Here is a 20,568-nt window from a genome sequence, read left to right as displayed (position 1 = left end):
CGTCGTCACCGTCTTCCCTGCAAACATGTGCCGCCTTCTTCGGCATTCACACGCACTGCTGGTCTCTCAAAACTCATCGTCCTACTGATTCTTCAATGCATTCAAGAAGTTTATACTTTCCTTATTCATGTCGACGGGACACCTCACGCCGCGGCTGGCGTCTTGTTGGTGTCGTTGCTGCTCGAAGTGCTCAGAGATTCCAGAGTAAAGACTGGATCGTCGTGTCCGTGCTTAGCAGCGAGGTGCTCGTAATGGCAGCGCAATCCCAGCATTGACTCCTGCTCGAAACCGTATCAGAAAAGCCCGATCCCGGCCGTTGCTGCTTCGTCGACCCCGGCGTAATGAGCACTCCGTTTCGCCGTTGAAGGCGATCGACGACAACGTAAATACACGTAGTATTAACTCCAGCGGCCAGGTAGCACAGTGGCGCGCGAACGTTGGTGCATTCAGTGTCCGATCACGGCCATTTGGCGCGTACCGAGTTATGGAACTGATCGACCGGCGGGGCCACCGGCGACGGCGGGCCTCGATCTCCCAGCGACGCGCCGGCACCGCGCCGTAGGAGGCCCGTGACGCCACAAATTCCTCGTCGGTGTGTGCCCATCTGACCGATCCGGCCGGCGCACGCCCTTGATTCCCTCTCCGCCGCAGCTACCGGCTCCGCTTCGTGCTCTAGGATTCTTTGACCGCCGACGAGAAGAAATAAAACTATAATTAACGAGATACGGAAACAATTCTGATCCGTGTGTGTATAATATAAAGGGGGGAAAAGAAAAAAAAAAGTCTGATCCCCAACCACCGGCCACCTTGGCATGCACCTTGATATTTAGTCCCAAACAATCTTCGTTCTCATCCACTGCGTTCCGCAATGATACAAGCTCTGCGTTCCGCAATGATACAAAATACACTTGACTTGCGCAATTGGATCTGACAACCACCGGCGTGATGACGGTTTGAACTTCGAATCGGCGTGTTTTCTTGGGTTATTTTTCCCGCTGCCTCACATGCCGTTCAGATGCACTCGTTTTGCCTCCCTTATATTTTATCCACCACCGCATCTCAAATCTTAGGAGCCGTACGTGCTGCTAGTTGACTGGAACTTTTTATCCATTTGTGATTGAAATATTTTTAATCATATTATTAGGACGAAGAAGACGATATGCGAAAGCGCGATCCATCGTGTTGTCTTTCATGTCAAGTGGGCATCCTCTTCCCTCAAACGTTGCTTGCCCCGCGGCATACCGCTTCTGTCAATTGCTGGACTGCTTGTCTTTTATATTGCACCGCGCATTGCTCGTAAATCCTCGCTTTCTAACCTATCCCTACACAGCACTGCTGCCGCATTGTTGCCGTCCCATCACAAGACCAATTTTCATCCACGGATACAAACACTAACCCTAAACATGTAACACGTCTCCTACCATGACAGGTACAACTTAGCCATGTCTTCTTCGCTTGAATCTCAATATATTTTTTGGTACAATTCGAAAGAAAGTGTGCGCACAAAATACTATCACCACACCATTCTAAATGATATGTGTGTCACCACGAGCTAGCACCATGTTTTCGCTTAATCCATAACATCAAAGGAATAGTTAGGGGTATATGTCCCTCGCTCATCATAATATGTGTCTTCTTTTGATGAACCCTACTCTACCCATCACATAGATTGGAAGGGCCCAAGACATGAAACTAACTCAAACACTTGGTTTTCTTTTTAGGTTGCTGAGAGGTGTAACATGGTGCAATTATATTGCTAGGCTTGAAACTTTAACCTAGAGTCAGCTTATCAGAATTGCTATTTAGCTATTAGTATCATGACAATGTTAAAAGTGTTATTGAAAGTATTCTTTGATTTAATTATATTATTTGGGATGGTCCGTAGCTTACAATCATACGTGTCCCTACAACCTTCGCATTCCATCCTAGTATTCCGCCTTCTTTGCCAACTTGTCCTATCACTTATTGATTTTCGGAAATTCAATCCAACGCTATCGGAATGTCAATTAAAACTTTTACTATATTAAAGATACCTAAAATAAGATTTATTAGTTTTTTTAAAAATATGATATGTGTATACTCTTCGGTACAGTATGATATGGATGGCTGATAATTTATCTTTAACTAACTGGTAATAAACACACAGCACCACAAAATCCATTGCACCCGGCACCCGCTCTCAAACCTGTTGCCCACGCTTTGCGGGTCCCACCTGCTCTGCCCCCCGAGGTGTGGTACCCATGCTCTGCGGGCCGTAAGAGCACCCGCAATGGTAAATGGTAAAGTAAGGCGTGCTCTCTATAAGCATGTCCAACTCATCTGTAGATAGTACAGTAGATCAACCATCCAACAATCTATCTTTTGACACGCTTCATGAAATTTCGTGGGACCCACCAGCACAAAATTTATTAAAAATTACCGCAGCTGGGTAGTATCACCACATTGGCAAGCGCCCTCCCTCCAGCACCGGCGGCTGTGCCAGGTTCTCCCTCCACCCCGTGCGACGTGCAGCTGGTCCCGCCTCGCCCTTCCTACCAACGCCGCCGGGCGCTAGCAGACCTCCGCCGCTCGAGCCACCGCCCACGCCGCTCCTCGCCCGACGCCGGGCGAGCTCCGCCATCCCTGCACAGCCAGCCGCGCCGCTCCTCGCCGCTATCCGCGTTCGCTCGCTAACGCCGGCGTCCTCCCCGCCTGCACCCTCGCGCTGATGTCCCCGAGATGCTTCGAGCGTCGGCAGCTCCCGGAACTCGCTCCCATGGCGGCTTGTCGAGCTCCCTCTTCGTGCCGGACACCGGCGGCCGTGGTTTGCCCTCTCCACCCCCGCACCCCAGCATCCTCCGCTTGCGATGGCCCGGTGGCTTAACGGTCATGCCCCGAGCCGGCGGACAGGCAGACGCATCCCTCCGCCCTTCGATCCGTGATGGCCCCACTTTGCTTTGCCTCTCTCTGTTGCGCTTGACCTCGTTGTCGGCCCAGCTTCACCCGTGCTGGCTGTCACGCACCCGCCTTAGCCAACTCCTGCTTACGGAGCTTAGCCTCGCCGGCAGCCGTGGAGCTCTGCCTCGCCGTCGGCCACAACTCCGCCATGCCCGCCTCCATCTTGGGGAGACGACAGAAGCAAAGAGAGAAGATGGAGTTGAGCACCTTGTGGGCCCGGTTAGCACGGGGACGCGTGCTAGCAGCCCTTGCTAGCTCTAGCGGTAGGACCTTCTCTCCCCTCGCTTCTCTTTCCTATGTGTAGGGATGGCAACGGGCATAAAGCTGCTAGGTTTTGCCATCCCAAACCCATGCCTGCGAATATAAAACCTGCATGTTAAAAACTCATGACCCGTCACGGGTTTAATTTTATACTCAAACCCATGCCCATCGGGTTAACGGTACCCACGGGTCACCGGTGGGTACCAAAGCAAGCAAAACAAATTGTCATATACATATAGATATTCACAATTTAATTTATATGCATGCAACATTGAGGTAAACCAACAAAGATACAGTAAGACAAGATATAAGAGTTATCAAATTATAACACCACATGTTAACAAAGCACTTTGTATTAGTGACATAAATGCATAGTATAGATCTTAAACTACCAAAGTTCAGTATTTAACAATTTAACTTACACGATAAGAAGTAGCACATGCATATATGAGTTGGGCTTTAGCCATCAAAATTAAGGTGTGCGCTAAGAACCTAGGCTTATTTGGTGGTATATGGCTGGATAAAAAAACCCATAGGTTTGCGGGTTCGGGTTTTATATTCACAAACCCATGCCCGCGAACCCGATGAGTCTCACTTTTTGCTTGTTAATAAACCCACGCGTCTATGCTCCAATGGAGTAAAAACCCACACCCATTGCTATCTCTACCTGCGTGGAAGCTTTGGAGAGAGCGTAACGGCTCCATTGCGGGTGCCCTGACGGAAGTGTAACTTTTCCCGGGTGCGGTGCTCAGAGGTCCAGGCTGCAGCTGTTTCGTTTCTTTTTCTTTACCCGTGTCTCTTCAAGAGGGAAAAGGTAAAATCGATTGCATCCGTGTGTCTCCTACGCTATACGTGTGCTCCCCCGTAGGCGTTCTGCTTATACATATACGAGTACGACCAAACGCACTCGTGCTGTGTCCGCTTCCGCCGTGAACGCTGACGCTGCACACGCATTCATGGATCCGTATACCGTATACGCCAACATACTACTAGTGCCACTGGCACGTGGGCCCACCGACCATGCCGCGACGATACCCGACACACTGCAATACATCAGCGTACACCACCATGTCGGAGGGTTCCGTGAATACCCTACGCTCACTGAGAGATGGGCCCCGGAATGTCAGCGAGCCGCGCTCTCTCCCGTGCCGCTCCGCTCACCGCACAGTGACCACACCGCCCCGTGGCTCAGTTCAGACTTCAGGAGTTTAGACCCGCTGATGCCGAGGGGCGCCGGAGCCCGGAGGGCTACGCTCGCCGCGCGTGACCTGACCCCTCGAGCTCAGCCTCAAACTCCTATGCTATGCTGCCACTCCTACTTCACTCGCCCCGAAGAACGGAGCGAGCTTTTTTTTTAAGCACGCCCCCAAGTGCCCGGCCAAAATAATCCGCGCACTCTGCGACGGCAGTGGTGTGCTCGACCGCGGTATAAGATCAAAGGCGAGCAGCGGGGGTGCTGCTCGAGGAGGAAGAAGAGGAGGGGAGCGGCTTTTGAGCCCCGAGCATACGCCGGCCTCCCGTGGGTTCTTTAGATCCGATGCCAAGGCGGTGAGGGCCGCGCCACCTCTTGTTGTCGTGAGGAGGACCCGGGCCGCGGAGAAGGGGGCGTCGTGGCAATGGCGGAGGATGCGGGGAAGGCGGAGGCGGGGAGCTGCAGCGGCGGTGGCGGGTGCGAGGCGGTCAAGAAGCGGCCGGAGCAGAGCGTGGCGTTCCACGAGCTGTTCGGCTTCGCGGACCCGCTGGACTGGCTGCTCATGGCGGCCGGGAGCGCGGGCGCCGTCGTGCACGGCGCCGCCATGCCGGTCTTCTTCCTCCTCTTCGGCGAGCTCGTCAACGGCTTCGGCAAGAACCAGCACAACCTCCGACGCATGACGGACGAGGTGTCCAAGGCACGTATCCATTCGTTCACCGTTCGTTCCCTGCTCTCCATTTCCAGCCTCGCTTGCTGTTTGATTTCTTGACTCTCTGCTTCCTCTTTGCGCTCCAGTACTCGCTCTATTTCGTCTACCTCGGCCTCGTCGTCTGCGCCTCGTCGTACCTGGGTGGGTTGCTCGACCTGCACGCACGGTCCCTCCGTGCCCGCTCTCGCCGGCGTCGTGGCATCCTGGTCTTATAGGCCGTGCTCTGTTTCCGTGCAGAAATCGCGTGCTGGATGTACACGGGGGAGCGCCAGGTGGGCGCGCTGCGGCGGCGCTACCTGGAGGCCGTGCTGCGGCAGGACGTGGGCTTCTTCGACACCGACGCGCGCACCGGCGACGTCGTCTTCAGCGTCTCCACGGACACGCTCCTCGTCCAGGACGCCATTGGCGAGAAGGTGACCAACCCAGCGCACTTGTCCTCCTGCCCCGCCACAGGCGGCTCATGTCTTCTGCGTGCCGGCGTGCCCAAAGATCTGACGGAAAGGAATGCAATGGCTGCAGGTCGGCAACTTCATCCACTACCTCGCGACGTTCCTGGCCGGGCTGGTCGTCGGGTTCGTCTCGGCCTGGCGGTTGGCGCTACTCAGCATCGCCGTCATCCCGGGCATCGCCTTCGCCGGCGGGCTGTACGCATACACGCTCACCGGCCTCACCTCCAAGAGCCGGGACTCGTACGCCAATGCCGGAATCATAGCCGAGCAGGTAGCATCTCCCTTCCCCCCACCACTGATACAGGCACGTACTATTTCTGGAAACTCCTTTCCATGCCAGCAAATCTGGATGGCTGGGTGGGGAAGAGAACTGTGGAGTGTGGGGTGTGGGCTCTAGTTCGTCCCGGTCAAAGAGTCCAATGCAGCTGAGGTAGCTGGGCACATGGCATCAACATGATGTCGTTTTGGATCCTTTCAACCTTTCTTGTTAGATCCAATCATCCCTTTTCGATGGATAATCTCGCGTTCCATGTCGTTTTGCACCTTTTCGTGAAGTAGCTCTTCTCACCCATGCTGTCCTTTGCTACCTGTTCTTTGGGTGACAAGCTCAAATGCAGGAAAGGCTACATCTTACTACACTTTTATGCAAATTTGTGACTTGTGAGTAATTTTGACGCCATGGTTTCACCTTTATGCTGCGTAGGCTATCGCCCAGGTGAGGACGGTCTACTCTTATGTGGGGGAGACCAAGGCTCTGAATTCGTACTCGGAGGCGATTCAGAACACACTGAAGCTTGGGTACAAGGCCGGGATGGCGAAGGGGCTTGGCATTGGCTGCACCTATGGAATTGCTTGTATGTCATGGGCATTGGTGTTCTGGTATGCTGGCGTGTTCATCCGGAATGGCCAGACAGATGGTGGGAAGGCCTTCACTGCAATTTTCTCAGCAATCGTCGGCGGACTGTCAGTACTAAATCACCCTTTGATTTTCTATCAGTTTTGCAGCTTGAACCATTCTAACCAATGTGATCGTTTGCTGACTGCAGGAGCCTGGGGCAATCATTTTCAAATCTTGGAGCATTCAGCAAAGGGAAAATTGCGGGCTACAAGCTGCTGGAGGTGATAAGGCAGAGGCCAACGATAGTTCAGGACACTGCGGATGGAAGGTGCCTCGATGAAGTTCATGGCAACATAGAATTCAAGGAAGTGGCATTCAGCTATCCTTCACGCCCGGATGTCATGATTTTCCGTGACTTTTCTCTCTTCTTCCCCGCTGGAAAAACTGCTGCAGTTGTTGGAGGCAGTGGGTCTGGAAAGAGCACTGTTGTTGCTCTCATTGAGCGGTTTTATGATCCTAATCAGGGTGAGTAGATGAAACGTACACCTGATGTTGTTGTCAGTCTATTTAATTTGCAATAAGTGATCATGATTGTTTTTGCAGGGCAAGTTTTGCTGGACAATGTGGACATCAAGACGCTGCAATTGAAGTGGCTCAGGGATCAGATTGGTTTGGTGAATCAAGAGCCGGCCCTTTTTGCAACTACAATCCTTGAGAATATTCTTTATGGCAAGCCTGATGCCACGATGGCTGAGGTTGAGGCTGCTGCTACTTCAGCCAATGCCCATAGCTTCATTGCTCTTCTTCCTAACGGCTACAACACTCATGTAGGTTCTACTTCTACTTTTATTCCAATGATATGTTTACTATCTTGAAATACAATGTTTTGATTTCGAAATACTTCATTTATCTAGTTATGGAAACTACTTAGCGGTTTTCTCTTACACTTGCAACTGTTTTTCAGTTACTTCTGTTGCTTTCATCTTATTTGTGGACATTTTATTCATGGTAGGTTATCCAACCAATCCCTCTCTTTATTTTTTTTTATTTTAAAACAGGTGGGTGAGAGGGGGCTGCAGCTCTCTGGTGGTCAGAAGCAACGTATTGCCATTGCCCGTGCAATGCTGAAGAATCCAAAGATCCTGCTTCTAGATGAGGCCACAAGTGCACTTGATGCTGGTTCAGAGAGTATTGTTCAAGAAGCCCTTGATCGCTTAATGGTTGGAAGGACCACCGTTGTGGTTGCACACAGATTATCGACCATAAGATGTGTTGACATGATCGCCGTGATCCAGCAAGGGCAAGTTGTTGAGACTGGTACTCATGATGAACTCCTTGCCAAGGGTAGCTCAGGAGCTTATGCCGCTCTCATAAGATTTCAAGAGACAGCTAGAAACCGTGCGTGCCCATCAACCCGCAAGTCCCGGTCATCCCGCTTGAGCAACTCCCTGTCCACGCGGTCACTGAGCCTCAGGTCAGGAAGCTTGAGGAACCTGAGCTACTCATACAGCACGGGCGCTGACGGCCGCATTGAGATGGTTTCCAACGCCGACAATGACCGGAAGTACCCAGCACCAAGGGGTTACTTCTTCAAACTCCTTAAGCTGAACGCACCGGAGTGGCCCTACACCATACTGGGCGCCATTGGGTCCATCCTGTCTGGGTTTATTGGACCGACATTCGCCATTGTGATGAGCAACATGATCGAAGTGTTCTATTACCGGAACCCCAACAAAATGGAAAGCAAGACCAGGGAGTACGTGTTCATTTACATCGGCACTGGGCTGTATGCCGTTGTCGCGTACCTCGTCCAGCACTACTTCTTCAGCATCATGGGCGAGAACCTGACCACCAGGGTGCGGAGGATGATGCTCGCCGGTATGAATCCATTGGCTGCCGCGCTTCACATGTTTCCCCTTCCCCTCCCACCTTCTCTGTGCAATGTGCATTGCTTGACATTATGATGCTTTCATTTGCAGTGATCTTGAGGAACGATGTGGGATGGTTCGATCAGGAGGAGAACAATTCCAGCCTAGTTGCGGCTCGCCTCGCCACCGACGCTGCGGACGTGAAGTCTGCCATCGCTGAGCGCATATCGGTCATCCTGCAGAACATGACCTCCCTCCTCGTGTCCTTCGTGGTCGGCTTCATCATTGAGTGGCGGGTCGCCCTCCTCATCCTCATCACCTTCCCACTCCTCGTGCTTGCCAACTTCGCCCAGGTAAAACAATGCAGCACTCGCATCCACTGTCAATTTCTTGAACTCGCATTGCCGTTCAGTCGCCTTGGAATCTCAGCAACAAGTTGGGTTTAGACTTTAGAATCCGGTCAGTAACCCAAGCTGGATCAGCAGGAATTGACCTAGCTATTTTATCCCAAACCCCAAGTGGTTTGCACGACGCCCTCACCTGCGCGGCTGTCGCCCCCCGTTCCGCCGTTCCGGGCTCAGGCAGCCGTTGCGCACTTGCACCTGGGCGTCTGAATCAGTTGGGGACAGGAGGGGGCAATTAAATTCATGGGCACGTCATGCCAGGATCCGCGGCCCATGCCGCTGCCTCTGCCTGCAACTGCTATGGATTACTGTGCGAGGCATGTGCGCCCCCTGGCAAGCTTTGCTCCTAGTCTTCCACTCTTTTTAATCCCGTCTGCAAGGGCACGTCCTTATTCATAGAACTCGGTGTAGTTTACTCGCAAAGGACGCCCCAGACAGCGTTTAGGCGCCGCGCCATTTATCGCGGTGGCGGCCGGCGGCAGCTTCCGCTTGCCTGCCCAAATGTGTGTTGTTGTTTTCGGGGTGATGGGAGGGTGGCGGTGCTGTGCACGGCGCCCATGGATAGGGTTGGTTTCTCGCCCGTGGTGGCCGTGGTCCTCCCCGTCCCCGTCCTTGGGCCTGCGAGCCTGCCGCGGCCGTGTCTGCTGCACGGCCGCCTCGTGCACGGGAATCTGGGGCCTGTGCCTGGCCGCTGCTGCTCCACGGGCCGGGAGGGGGCAGCGGCTTTACGAGTCGTAGCCGCGCACATGGCCGTCTCGCTCTCGCGCAGGCTCTGCGCCCGGTCGTGTCCTGTTGCCGCGATCGCGTCGTGTCCGCGGGGACACTGTCGCGCAGCGCTGAGAGCTGCCGCGCCCCAGCCTCTTGTTTTAGCGCGCACAGGGCCATCGGCCACGCTCTGCTCGCTGCTCCTTGCCTCGCAATAATTTGCTTTTGCTGCGGTGATTCGTAAAGGTCGCGTGACGCGTGCTCGTTGCTGCTGGTGCTGGGCGTGCATGGGAGCCAAGCCATGGACCCCTAGCTGTCAGTGACGGCCATGGTCCATGGTCCATGGGCAGGCAGCAGTTTCTGACAAACTCATGCTAAATAATGGCGTTGCTGGCATCACTCGCACACTACTGCTGCCTTTTCAGGCTTGCTGCAATCCGCATGTGTATGCTACTGTGTTACTTCGAAATGATTGCGTGACGAACGTTGGAGCTTGTGTCTCTCTGTGGATGATGACGGTGACTGACTGACCAACTGACGGTTCGTGCGTGCGTGTTTTTATCGCAGCAACTGTCGATGAAGGGCTTCGCGGGCGACACCGCCAAGGCGCACGCCAAGACGAGCATGATCGCCGGGGAGGGCGTGAGCAACATCCGCACGGTGGCGGCGTTCAACGCGCAGGACAAGATCCTGTCCCTCTTCTGCGGCGAGCTGCGCGTGCCGCAGATGTACAGCCTGCGCCGCAGCCAGATCTCCGGCGCGCTCTTCGGCCTCTCCCAGCTCTCGCTGTACGCCTCGGAGGCGCTCATCCTCTGGTTCGGTGCGCACCTCGTCCGCACCCACGTGTCCACCTTCTCCAAGGTCATCAAGGTGTTCGTGGTCCTGGTGATCACGGCCAACTCCGTCGCCGAGACCGTCAGCCTCGCGCCGGAGATCGTCCGCGGCGGGGAGTCCATCCGCTCCGTGTTCGCCATCCTCAACAGCCGGACGCGCATCGACCCCGACGAGCCGGACACGGAGCAGGTGGAGTCGGTCCGCGGCGAGATCGACTTCCGCCACGTCGACTTCGCGTACCCGACGCGCCCCGACGTGATGGTGTTCAAGGACTTCAGCCTGAGGATCCGGGCCGGGCAGAGCCAGGCGCTGGTCGGCGCCAGCGGGTCCGGGAAGAGCACCGTCATTGCCCTCATCGAGCGCTTCTACGATCCGCTCGCCGGCAAGGTGATGATCGACGGCAGGGACATCCGGCGGCTCAACCTCAAGTCCCTTCGCCTCAAGATCGGGCTGGTGCAGCAGGAGCCCGTGCTGTTCGCCACCAGCATCCTGGAGAACATCGCCTACGGGAAGGACGGCGCGACGGAGGAGGAGGTGGTGGAGGCCGCCAAGGCGGCCAACGTGCACGGCTTCGTCAGCGCGCTCCCCGACGGGTACCGGACCCCCGTGGGCGAGCGCGGCGTGCAGCTCTCCGGCGGGCAGAAGCAGCGCATCGCCATCGCGCGCGCGGTGCTCAAGGACCCCGCCGTGCTGCTGCTGGACGAGGCGACCAGCGCGCTGGACGCCGAGTCCGAGTGCGTGCTGCAGGAGGCGCTGGAGCGCATCATGAAGGGACGCACGGCGGTGCTGGTGGCGCACCGGCTGTCCACGATCCGGGGCGTGGACTCCATCGCCGTCGTGCAGGACGGGCGCGTGGTGGAGCAGGGCAGCCACGGGGACCTCGTGTCCAGGCCCGACGGCGCCTACTCGAGGCTGCTGCAGCTGCAGCTACACCACGGCTGATTTCTCTTACTGGCGTTCGAGCTCCCGGCGCGCGGCCGGTGTAGATACTGGAAGGCGGTGTAGCGTGGGCGTGGCACTGGCCCAACCGTGGCCGGAAGACGTTAGACGTGTTTCGATGTAAACGATGATCAGGAAGGATTGTGCCGACGAGTGATGCGGGAGTTGTGCTGGCACTGCTGGCGGCTCCGGCGATTTTAGATCATCCTAATTCTCAGATGAAATATTCGACCCATTTGGATGCGTATGCTTCAAATCGATCTGAATTCTGAACCCAACATTCGTGTCCTAGGAGCTGCAGAAATTAGCTTCAGATCTGAATCATCTAGGGATCCAACACGCGCGCAGCTAAAGAGTAGAAACGATGAAAGGAAACGAGGTTGATTGCATGAATCTCCAACAGCGGAAGCCATATAGGATTGGCGCCGTACGCCGCTAACGGGCAAGGCTTTGGATCGGGCCATATTTTCTGGCAGGCTGGCCCACATTCACTTGGACTTGGACCGACCGACCCATGAAAGAAGATCTAGGAGACCAGATAAATACAGCCAATGTAATGGTCCGGCCCACTTTTGTAATACAGCTTGCTAGGGTTCTTCAGGCCCGGGTTCGTAAATAGAAGTATCTGGAAACATTCAAAAGTTCCGATCGATGGATCTGAGATGTCAGATGTTGCATTGCATCACCATCATCGCACAGAGCTCTCTCCTTCTTCTTGCTCACCCTATCTGTCTGAAAAATCCAAAAATACTATTTTTTTTCTCGGGACGGAGGGAGGGCATGTTGATTCCATTGGAACGCTAGTACAAAATTCAGATCTGTCTGCTTGGAAGAACGTCGATCAGTCAAAAACTCAAAATCTAAACATACTCAATTGAAATATATTGTCTAGGTGTTGAAGTATGCCTTTCTACTACGTTAAGTGTTTCTTTTTTTTACTGTCTCAGCCAACGGCTATAGTGAAATGATTCTTTTTTTTTTGCGAGCAAAATAGTTAATGTAACTCAAAGAAAAGGAATTAAGGAAGACCAAGCACAAAGCTTAGGAAGCATCCATCCACCCACATTTAGCCAAGATCTCCATGACCACTCGTTGAATGTAGGTTGATCATAATCCGGTCGTCCAAAAGTAGCACAACCCATTTTAGCATGGTTCTACAAGATGGAGGTCAGCTTTGAAACAGACAGGAACCATCCAAATTTGCATCAATCCAGAACGGGAACCTCATTGACCAGGGCCAAAGACCTCAAATAGACGATGCTCTTCTGCACGTCAAAAGAATGACGACTCCCAACGAACACGGCCGGCCACACACCAACGGTGAAACTGAAACCATCCACGTCCGTACACGCAGCCATTTCGTCCTCCAGGCCGCTCTATATAAATTGGCTCCTCCTCCGATTCAAACTCAAGCTTGCGGCCCAAGATGGCAAAGGCTCTCCTAGGTGGCCTGTCGGCGATCCTCGTCGTGGCGGTGGTCGTCGGCGTGGTCGCCACCGTGACCCGCTCCGGCAAGAAGGCCGGCGACAGCTTCACCGTCCCCGGGGAGGCCTCCCTTGCCACCTCCGGCAAGTCGGTCCAGTCGCTGTGCGCGCCGACTCTGTACAAGGAGTCGTGCGAGAAGACCCTGTCCGGGGCCACCAATGGCACCGAGAACCCCAAGGACGTCTTCCACAGCGTCGCCAAGGTGGCGCTGGAGTCGGTCAAGTCGGCGATGGAGCAGTCCAAGGCCATCGGCGAGGCCAAGTCCAGCGATTCCATGACGGAGAGCGCGCGCGAGGACTGCAAGAAGCTCCTCGAGGACGCCGTCGACGACCTCAAGGGCATGCTCGAGATGGCCGGCGGCGACATCAAGGTGCTCTTCAGCCGCTCCGACGACCTCGAGACGTGGCTCACGGGCGTGATGACGTTCATGGACACCTGCATCGACGGGTTCGTGGACGAGAAGCTCAAGGCCGACATGCACTCCGTGCTGCGCAACGCCACCGAACTCAGCAGCAACGCGCTCGCCATCACCAACAGCCTCGGCGGCCTCCTGAAGAAGCTGGACCTCGACATGTTCAAGAAGGACTCGCGCCGCCGCCTCCTGTCGGAGCAGGACGAGCAGGGCTACCCCGTGTGGATGAGGTCGCCGGAGAGGAAGCTGATGGCGGCGGGCAACCAGCCGAAGCCGAACGCCGTGGTGGCCCAGGACGGCAGCGGGCAGTTCAAGTCCATCCAGCAGGCCGTGGACGCCATGCCCAAGGGCAACACGGGCAGGTACGTCATCTACGTGAAGGCCGGCCTATACAACGAGATGGTGATGATCCCCAAGGACAAGGTCAACATCTTCATGTACGGCGACGGGCCCAAGAAAACCCGCGTCACCGGCCGCAAGAGCTTCGCCGACGGCATCACCACCATGAAGACCGCCACCTTCTGTGAGCCAACCCTTTCTTCTTTCACCATTTAGTATTTACACATGCAACGAGATATGCACATCTACTTACGAGAACTTGTTTGGTTGGCAGCCATCGAGGCGTCCGGGTTCATCTGCAAGAACATGGGGTTCCACAACACGGCCGGCGCGGAGAGGCACCAGGCGGTGGCGCTCCGTGTGCAGGGCGACCTGGCGGCGTTCTACAACTGCCGGTTCGACGCGTTCCAGGACACGCTGTACGTGCACGCCAGGCGCCAGTTCTTCCGCAACTGCGTCATATCCGGGACCATCGACTTCATCTTCGGCAACTCGGCGGCCGTGTTCCAGAACTGCCTCATCATCACGCGGCGGCCCATGGACAACCAGCAGAACTCGGTGACGGCGCACGGGCGCACCGACCCCAACATGAAGTCCGGCCTCGTCATCCAGAACTGCCGCCTGGTGCCCGACCAGAAGCTCTTCCCCGACCGCTTCAAGATCCCCTCCTACCTGGGCCGGCCATGGAAGGAGTTCTCGCGCCTCGTCATCATGGAGAGCACCATCGCCGACTTCATCAAGCCCGAGGGGTACATGCCATGGAACGGCGACTTCGGGCTCAAGACGCTCTACTACGCCGAGTACAACAACCGCGGCCCGGGAGCCGGCACCAGCCAGAGGGTCAAGTGGCCCGGGTACCGCGGCGTCATCACCAGGCAGGAGGCCGAGCAGTTCACCGCCGGGCCGTTCATCGACGGTGCGACATGGCTCAAGTTCACCGGCACGCCCAACATCCTCGGGTTCAAGTTCTAAGGCCGAACGCATGGCGTAATGCAGCACAAGATAGCAGTGGGGTGACATATCTACATGTTTGTGTCGCAGGACAGGAGGGCTAACGTTTCTTTCTTTCTTTCTTTCTTTTCCCATCCTACTATGGCTGTTCCTGAGTTTTCTCTTGATGAATATATTCGTCAGTAAACTAAGTGTCTTTTATTTGGAGAATGATTGTTGTGGCATTTTGTGTTCTTGCTCTTCCAAAAGTCACCTGGTTTTGTCATTGCGGGGCGGGCTAGCTGATGATCTAGAGGTAGCGGACATTTTTGACCAATAGCTATCGCTTGCGGCTACCGAGCTACGGCCCCGTTTGGATACCCGGCTAATACGTGTCACATCAGATGTTTGGATGCTTATTAGAAATATTAAACATAGGCTAATTAAAAAATTAATTGCACAAATGGAGTCTACGCACGACGTGTCCATGATTTGATAATGTGATGCTACAGTGACCATTTGCTAATGATGGATTAATTAGGCTTAATAGATTCGTCTTGCAAATTAGCACAGGGTTCTACAATTAGTTTTATAATTAGCTCACGTTTAGTCCTTTTAATTAGCATCCGAACATCCGATGTGACACTGCTAACGTTTAGCAGCTAGTATCAAACGCTCCCGTACGTTAACTTGATGCGCGGAGCTTAAGAATGCAAGTGCGCACCCAATGGTGTTTGCTAGGTCAGTCAATTAATTACGCTATCGTACTATTAATAGATCATTTCCTTTTCTAAATTAATTACGTCGAATGCATTCTGAGTCCCGTGTCGCTCGCTTGGGCGGCCCGGGAGACGACGCCGTCGCCTCAAAAGAGCCCCCGCCAGATCTATAGCTCGGCCGCTGCCGCCGGCCGCGGTGGCCGGCGCCGGCGTCAAGCGGCGGCCGCGCGTGTCCTTCCCCTTCCCTCTCTTCTTCCTTTCCTCTCCCTTCTTCGTAGTGTCTGGTGCTTTTGGTGGCTGCGTGTCATAGATTGCTGGAGCTCGAGCTGCACGAGGATGGCCGGATCCACGTCTGGGGAGGCTGGATCCGCTTGTCTTGCATACGGATCCGTGTCGTTCGGCGTGCGGTTCCTGCAGTGGGAGGCCTCCATCGGCCGCTTGCAGATGCAGGAGGCTAAGCTGCTGCCGCCGCCGCCGCGGGTGGAGGTAGCTCAGCCTTGCAGCGGCGGTGGTGGCTCAAGGGCTGGCCACCGGTCAGCGGATCCGCTTCCAGGCGCGACGCGGGGTCCTGGGGCGATGGATCCGGCTCCGCCTTGGCCAGGCCGGATCTGGTCGCTCGTCCATGGCAGGCTGCGGGAGGCGCGACGACGGGAGTCGGCAGTGACGCGGTCCTGGCGGCGGCATGGTGCCGCGGCCACGGGTGGCCACGGCGGCACAAGCAGGGGCGCGGCGGCGCGCCATCCTGGTGGGGGCGCGGCCACGAGGGCGTGGTGGCTGTGAGGCTGGGGCTACACGCGATCCCGGCGGCTGCCGCGGGGTGCAGGCCGTGAGGCCACACGTGGGTGCGGAGCCTGCGGCGAGGCTGAGGTTGGCGATGTGGCTAGGCGGCCACGGCAGCGGTGCTGCCACCGCGAGGGCTTCCAAGGCTGTGGTCCTGATAGTGCCGGGCTATGTGCGTGCAGCGGCTAGGGATAGGACGCTCGGGGCGAAAGCCCTTGCCGGCGACCAGCAAGACGTTGCTGGTGGTGATGGCGGTGGCACCCTAGGGTGTCGTTCTCCCCGTTGGGGTGTCATGTTGGAGCTCTATCCCTAGTGCATGGGATTCTCTGGGTGAAAACCCTATCCAGATTCTGAACGAGCGACGGCGACGCCTTTGGCGTCGTGCCCTCTTTGGAGGCGACGTTTCCTGAGACCCAACTCGGCTTGTGGCAATACTAGTGACACCGATAGTCATGGGAGTTTGCTGCTGGTGGCGACGGTCGAAGCGGCAAGGTGGCATGGTGCAGGATGGCAAACTTGACGGGGGTTGCTGAGCTCACGTGGAGGCGATCGTAGTTGGGGTAGCGGCCAGGGGTTGCAGCATGGTTGTCGGGTTGGCTGCTTGCAGCGAATCACGGTGGCTGGCGTTGCTTGGCAGCTGTCAGCGCGGCGTGGGACTACGTCCAAGGACGGCGCTTGCAGCACCGACATCGTGGGACGACTAGGCTTGCAGCGGATTGGGGCGAGTTGTCCAGCTATGCTAGGCTAATCCGGTACGGTACATCGTCGGAAAATGACGCAAGCAGCTTCTTTTGCTTGCTGGCACGGTGGCGGAGGCTATGTGTGGGGGTTGAGCAACAAGGCGAAGTCGACCTACAGCGGTGGCGGCTTCGGCTGTTTGATGGAGACCTTGGGTTGTGGGGCAACATTGCTCGCCATTCTGGCGGCGACATATAAAATGGATCCGTGACATGGAATACTATGGCGGATGTGGCGAGGTCCACGCGCGCGATGTTTCTTCGAGGCGACGAGAGCGAGGTGGAGTCCAACGACGGATGTGACGAGGCCCCATGCGTTGTGTTTTCGTAGCAGCGACTGCGAGGCAGCCTACGAGAGGTCCGAATCTGGTGGTATCACTCTGTCGGGTGGAGTGTGATCTTGCAGCGGCACTACATCGAAGGGTCCCGCATGGTAGTGACCTTCTCGGTGCAATGCGCTCTATTTCTCTCGATTCCCTGTCGACGCGGAGTCACATCTGGAGGTTCTGCACTACATGAGCGTGAGACTGTCGAGGGGTGGGGGTGCCACGATAAAGGCTTCGGTCCTGCGTTGTTGCAAGTCGAGTGCTGTAGTGTGCTCTGTTGCCGCTATTTGAGTGGAGTGGTGCGATCGTGTTGATGTCCCAATCCAACCAGTCAAGTTTAGCAGTTTTGAGTTGGGTGCTTATCCGTGTTGACATCCCAATCCAACTGGACAAGTTGAGCTGTTTTTTCCCTTTCTTTTCTTTTCCTGCCTATGGTCTCCTATGGATGTAGTTTTGTATTTTTTTTCTACTATATCAATAAAAACTCGCGGTTCGTTACGTCAAATGCTATTCTAGTTCATTCTTTGAATTGGTAGTCCCAACACGCCATGATTGTGCTAGCATTACCCTCTTATTCCGTTGATAGGGGAGAAGTACCACTCTTGCTATAGTTAATTCAGTATTGACTCTTCCGAAACATCCGATAATTCAGTAACACCTGAGTACCTGACTAATAACTTTATCTTTCGTTACCTTCACTTTTCAGAGGAATTTTGCTTAGTCGCTGTCCTTGGATCATCCGAGCCGGGATTGCCACTGATAGTTTACTTACAGTACAGGCAACCGATTATGGAACCTCCATTAGCATACCACGGCGTTTTGCCATTGCAAGTACTTCCAGCAGCTATAACTACCCTAGACTACTCTGATAGTTGGCAGGCTTGCTAGGTTTAGGCGATGTTTGGATGCACCCTCCTAAATTTTAGGACCTATCACATTGAATATTTGATACTAATTAGGAGTATTAAATATAGTCTAATTACAAAACTAATTGCACAAATGGAGTCTAATTCGTGAGACGAATCTATTAACCCTAATTAGTCCATGATTTGACAATATGGTGCTACAGTAACCATTTGCTAATGATGGATTAATTAGACTTAATAGATTTGTCTAGTGAATTAGTACAGGGATTTTGCAGTTAGTTTTATAATTAGCTCATGTTTAGTCCTCCTAATTAGCATCCGAACATCCGATGTGATCCTCCTAAAGTTTAATACCTCGTATCCAAACACCCCTTAGGATAGAGCGAAAAGGGACCAATCGACCGTCACTTTCATGGGCCAATATGAAGTTTTTCATAGCAAGTACCCATTTTTTGTGGTGCGAACTCCATTTCATCCAGGAAAACTTTGGGGGTGTTTGGATACACCCAGCTAAACTTTAGCATTTATCACATCGGATATTTAGGTACTAATTAGTAGTATTAAACATAGTCTAATTATAAAACTAATTGCACAGATGGAGTCTAATTCGCGAGACGAATCTATTAAGCCTAATTAGTCCATGATTTGACAATGTGGTGCTATAGTAACCATTTGCTAATAATGGATTAATTAGCCTTAATAGATTCGTCTCGCGAATTAGACTCCATCTGTGCAATTAGTTTTGTAATTAGCTCATGTTTAATCCTCCTAATTAGCATCCGAATATCCGATGTGATCCTGCTAAAGTTTAGCAACTTGTGTTCGAACACCCCCTTTGTCACTGTGCAAAGCCTTGACAGAGACTATCAGCTTTCCATAGTATTCAACAGAAACAACACGTTGACCTCATCCCCAGCAACAAGCAATCCCACACCTTCAGAATCAAGCAACACGACTTTCTTGTCTATCCTGGCAGTACGGGCAGCACACTGACCAAGAAAACCATCTGGCCATGATCCATGAATGATTTCCACACTGATTGTCGCTTCCACAGAGTGAACACTATGGCCAAGAGCAAACTCCAGTGTGGTGAGCCTGCTAGTGTAATGTTCATTAATCAGGATCCACTCAGATGGCATAGAATCGCTCCTAAATGGAACAGCTAGAAGGCTTATTTCCTTGTCCTCGGACTCGGTGGTGCCCCTCAGATTCAATGAAACTTGAAAGTACACACAACCACACAAAATGACAGCACGGACAGGACCTGTCAGTACCAAACATGGATCCTGCATGCCAAAACCATTGAATAAATAGTAAGTAAACTGTAAGTGAAAGAAGAGAAAAACATTGAGCAGCATAATCAATACAAAAACAATTGACAGTATAACAAATGCAGAGTGCATAGTACAACCAATGCAAGGCTGTATAACACGAATCATTCTAGCAATGTTAGATTACAGCGTTGGTGCATGCATAGAATTCAAAGACATTGAACATGTTTATTCAGAACGCATATGCTCTACAATGCGTTGCAAGCAATCCTGAAACTTCTTTCTAGTATTCAGGGGAAACTACCACGCAAACTAATAAAGCATGACAGAACAAATTTCACAAATTGAGGAACCAAACCACAAAATGGGTATGCCAACGCATCGTGTGGGCACATGTAAAGATCCCCCGAGGGTAGTCTATGTCAGATACGTATTGCAGGCAATTTTCGATAGGGCTCCTATACCTGACAGCAAATTACCGGATCCCCGTACTGCGAAATTGCCCACTTTATTCAATGTCCTGAATCAGTAATTAATCTAGTCTAATATGCGTACCGGTTCAAATTAGTAAATAGTTGAATCTAGCACGTGTTGTTCCATGGGATGGTTATTTCCTTTCTGAAATTCTCTATGATTAAACCCACAGACGTGTGACTGAATTCTGAGATATGCCCACTTTGTTTCATCTTCTTGCTTGTTCATACAAAGTTTGAGCTGTCTACATGAATCCAATGTAAGTAATAGTGAAGGAAAGTCTACATGGTAATTTTCTACAAATCAATAAAATCGGGCCATAATGTATCACGATCTCTTAAAAAGATAGTAAATGGTGGCTATTGATAAATTATATTGATTAACATCTGTCCGTGCAGATGAACTATGGATACACAAGGCCTATATGCAACTGGTCCTATGCATGTTTGCATGATAACGACAATAACTAAGACACAGGAGGCTGGCGAAATTATGTAGGAAAATAATATCACAGTGTTACAGCAGCACAGCAAGAATACAGAAATAATAAGAGTAGGGAGACATTATGGACCTTTTCAGTAAGACTCCGATAGTTATCCCTGTCACGGTCAAAGATAATATTGCGATTGTGATCTATCGAGTCGTGTAGGGCAACCGTACCAAACAAAAGGAGCGGCCACTGTAAACCTCCATGTATTTCTGCCACATTGACTGAGAATACTTGTAGAGTATCGAACTTTCTGCCGCCGGGCGTAATTGTAAAACGCTTGCAAGGGATCTTAGCTGCAGTTGTAGTATATTCAATTGATTTAGAGATTTGAGTCCAATAGTAGGCAATAGCATAGCAGCAGATAAATAATAACAGTACCAAGTAAAGATACATGGTTCATATCTAGGCTATTGTCGTTAATTCATCCAGCCAGCTCTGATCCTACCACAGGTCTAAGAAACATTGCACTAGTAGACTAAACGGCAATAGAAAGTACGAAGTGGTTCGTGGTACATAGAGTATGAACCAAAGCGACTCCAACTAATTGAGAAAGTAATTAGCGCGTGGATGGAGAAAGAGAAAGTAACAAGTCACTCACTCTCA

The 20,568-nt window shown here is 53.1% G+C and overlaps 2 protein-coding genes across 2 annotated transcripts; both read left to right on the top strand.

The window, feature by feature from the left end:
* Positions 1-4,494: 4,494 nt before the first annotated feature.
* Positions 4,495-11,392, top strand: LOC117864061 (ABC transporter B family member 19). The gene is made up of 10 exons (XM_034748040.2): positions 4,495-5,087; positions 5,186-5,240; positions 5,337-5,512; positions 5,619-5,819; positions 6,252-6,511; positions 6,595-6,911; positions 6,990-7,213; positions 7,445-8,264; positions 8,366-8,607; positions 9,931-11,392. Exons 1-10 carry the CDS (start codon positions 4,815-4,817, stop codon positions 11,137-11,139), a joined length of 3,777 nt encoding a protein of 1,258 aa, XP_034603931.1. The 5' UTR covers positions 4,495-4,814; the 3' UTR covers positions 11,140-11,392.
* A 919-nt stretch (positions 11,393-12,311) lies between these two features.
* LOC117865657 (pectinesterase) lies at positions 12,312-14,434 on the top strand. The gene is given in 4 exon segments (XM_034749884.2): positions 12,312-12,695; positions 12,698-12,882; positions 12,884-13,556; positions 13,647-14,434. Coding segments are annotated over 4 exon segments (1,689 nt in total). The 5' UTR covers positions 12,312-12,562; the 3' UTR covers positions 14,345-14,434.
* The last annotated feature ends 6,134 nt before the right edge of the window (positions 14,435-20,568 follow it).

Source organism: Setaria viridis, chromosome 7 (genome assembly GCF_005286985.2).
Source record: "Setaria viridis chromosome 7, Setaria_viridis_v4.0, whole genome shotgun sequence".
NCBI lineage: Eukaryota > Viridiplantae > Streptophyta > Magnoliopsida > Poales > Poaceae > Setaria > Setaria viridis.
The sequence above is the reverse complement of the archived record's forward strand: the minus strand, read 5'-3'. Positions and strand labels throughout refer to the sequence as shown.

Coding starts and splice junctions, on each gene's coding strand:
- LOC117864061 (XM_034748040.2), top strand. CDS start 4,815: ATGGCGGAGGATGCGGGGAAGGCGGAGGCGGGGAGCTGCAGCGGCGGT. Junction 5,088..5,185: donor TGACGGACGAGGTGTCCAAG/GCACGTATCCAT, acceptor TTTGCGCTCCAG/TACTCGCTCTATTTCGTCTA. Junction 8,608..9,930: donor TGCTTGCCAACTTCGCCCAG/GTAAAACAATGC, acceptor TTTTTATCGCAG/CAACTGTCGATGAAGGGCTT.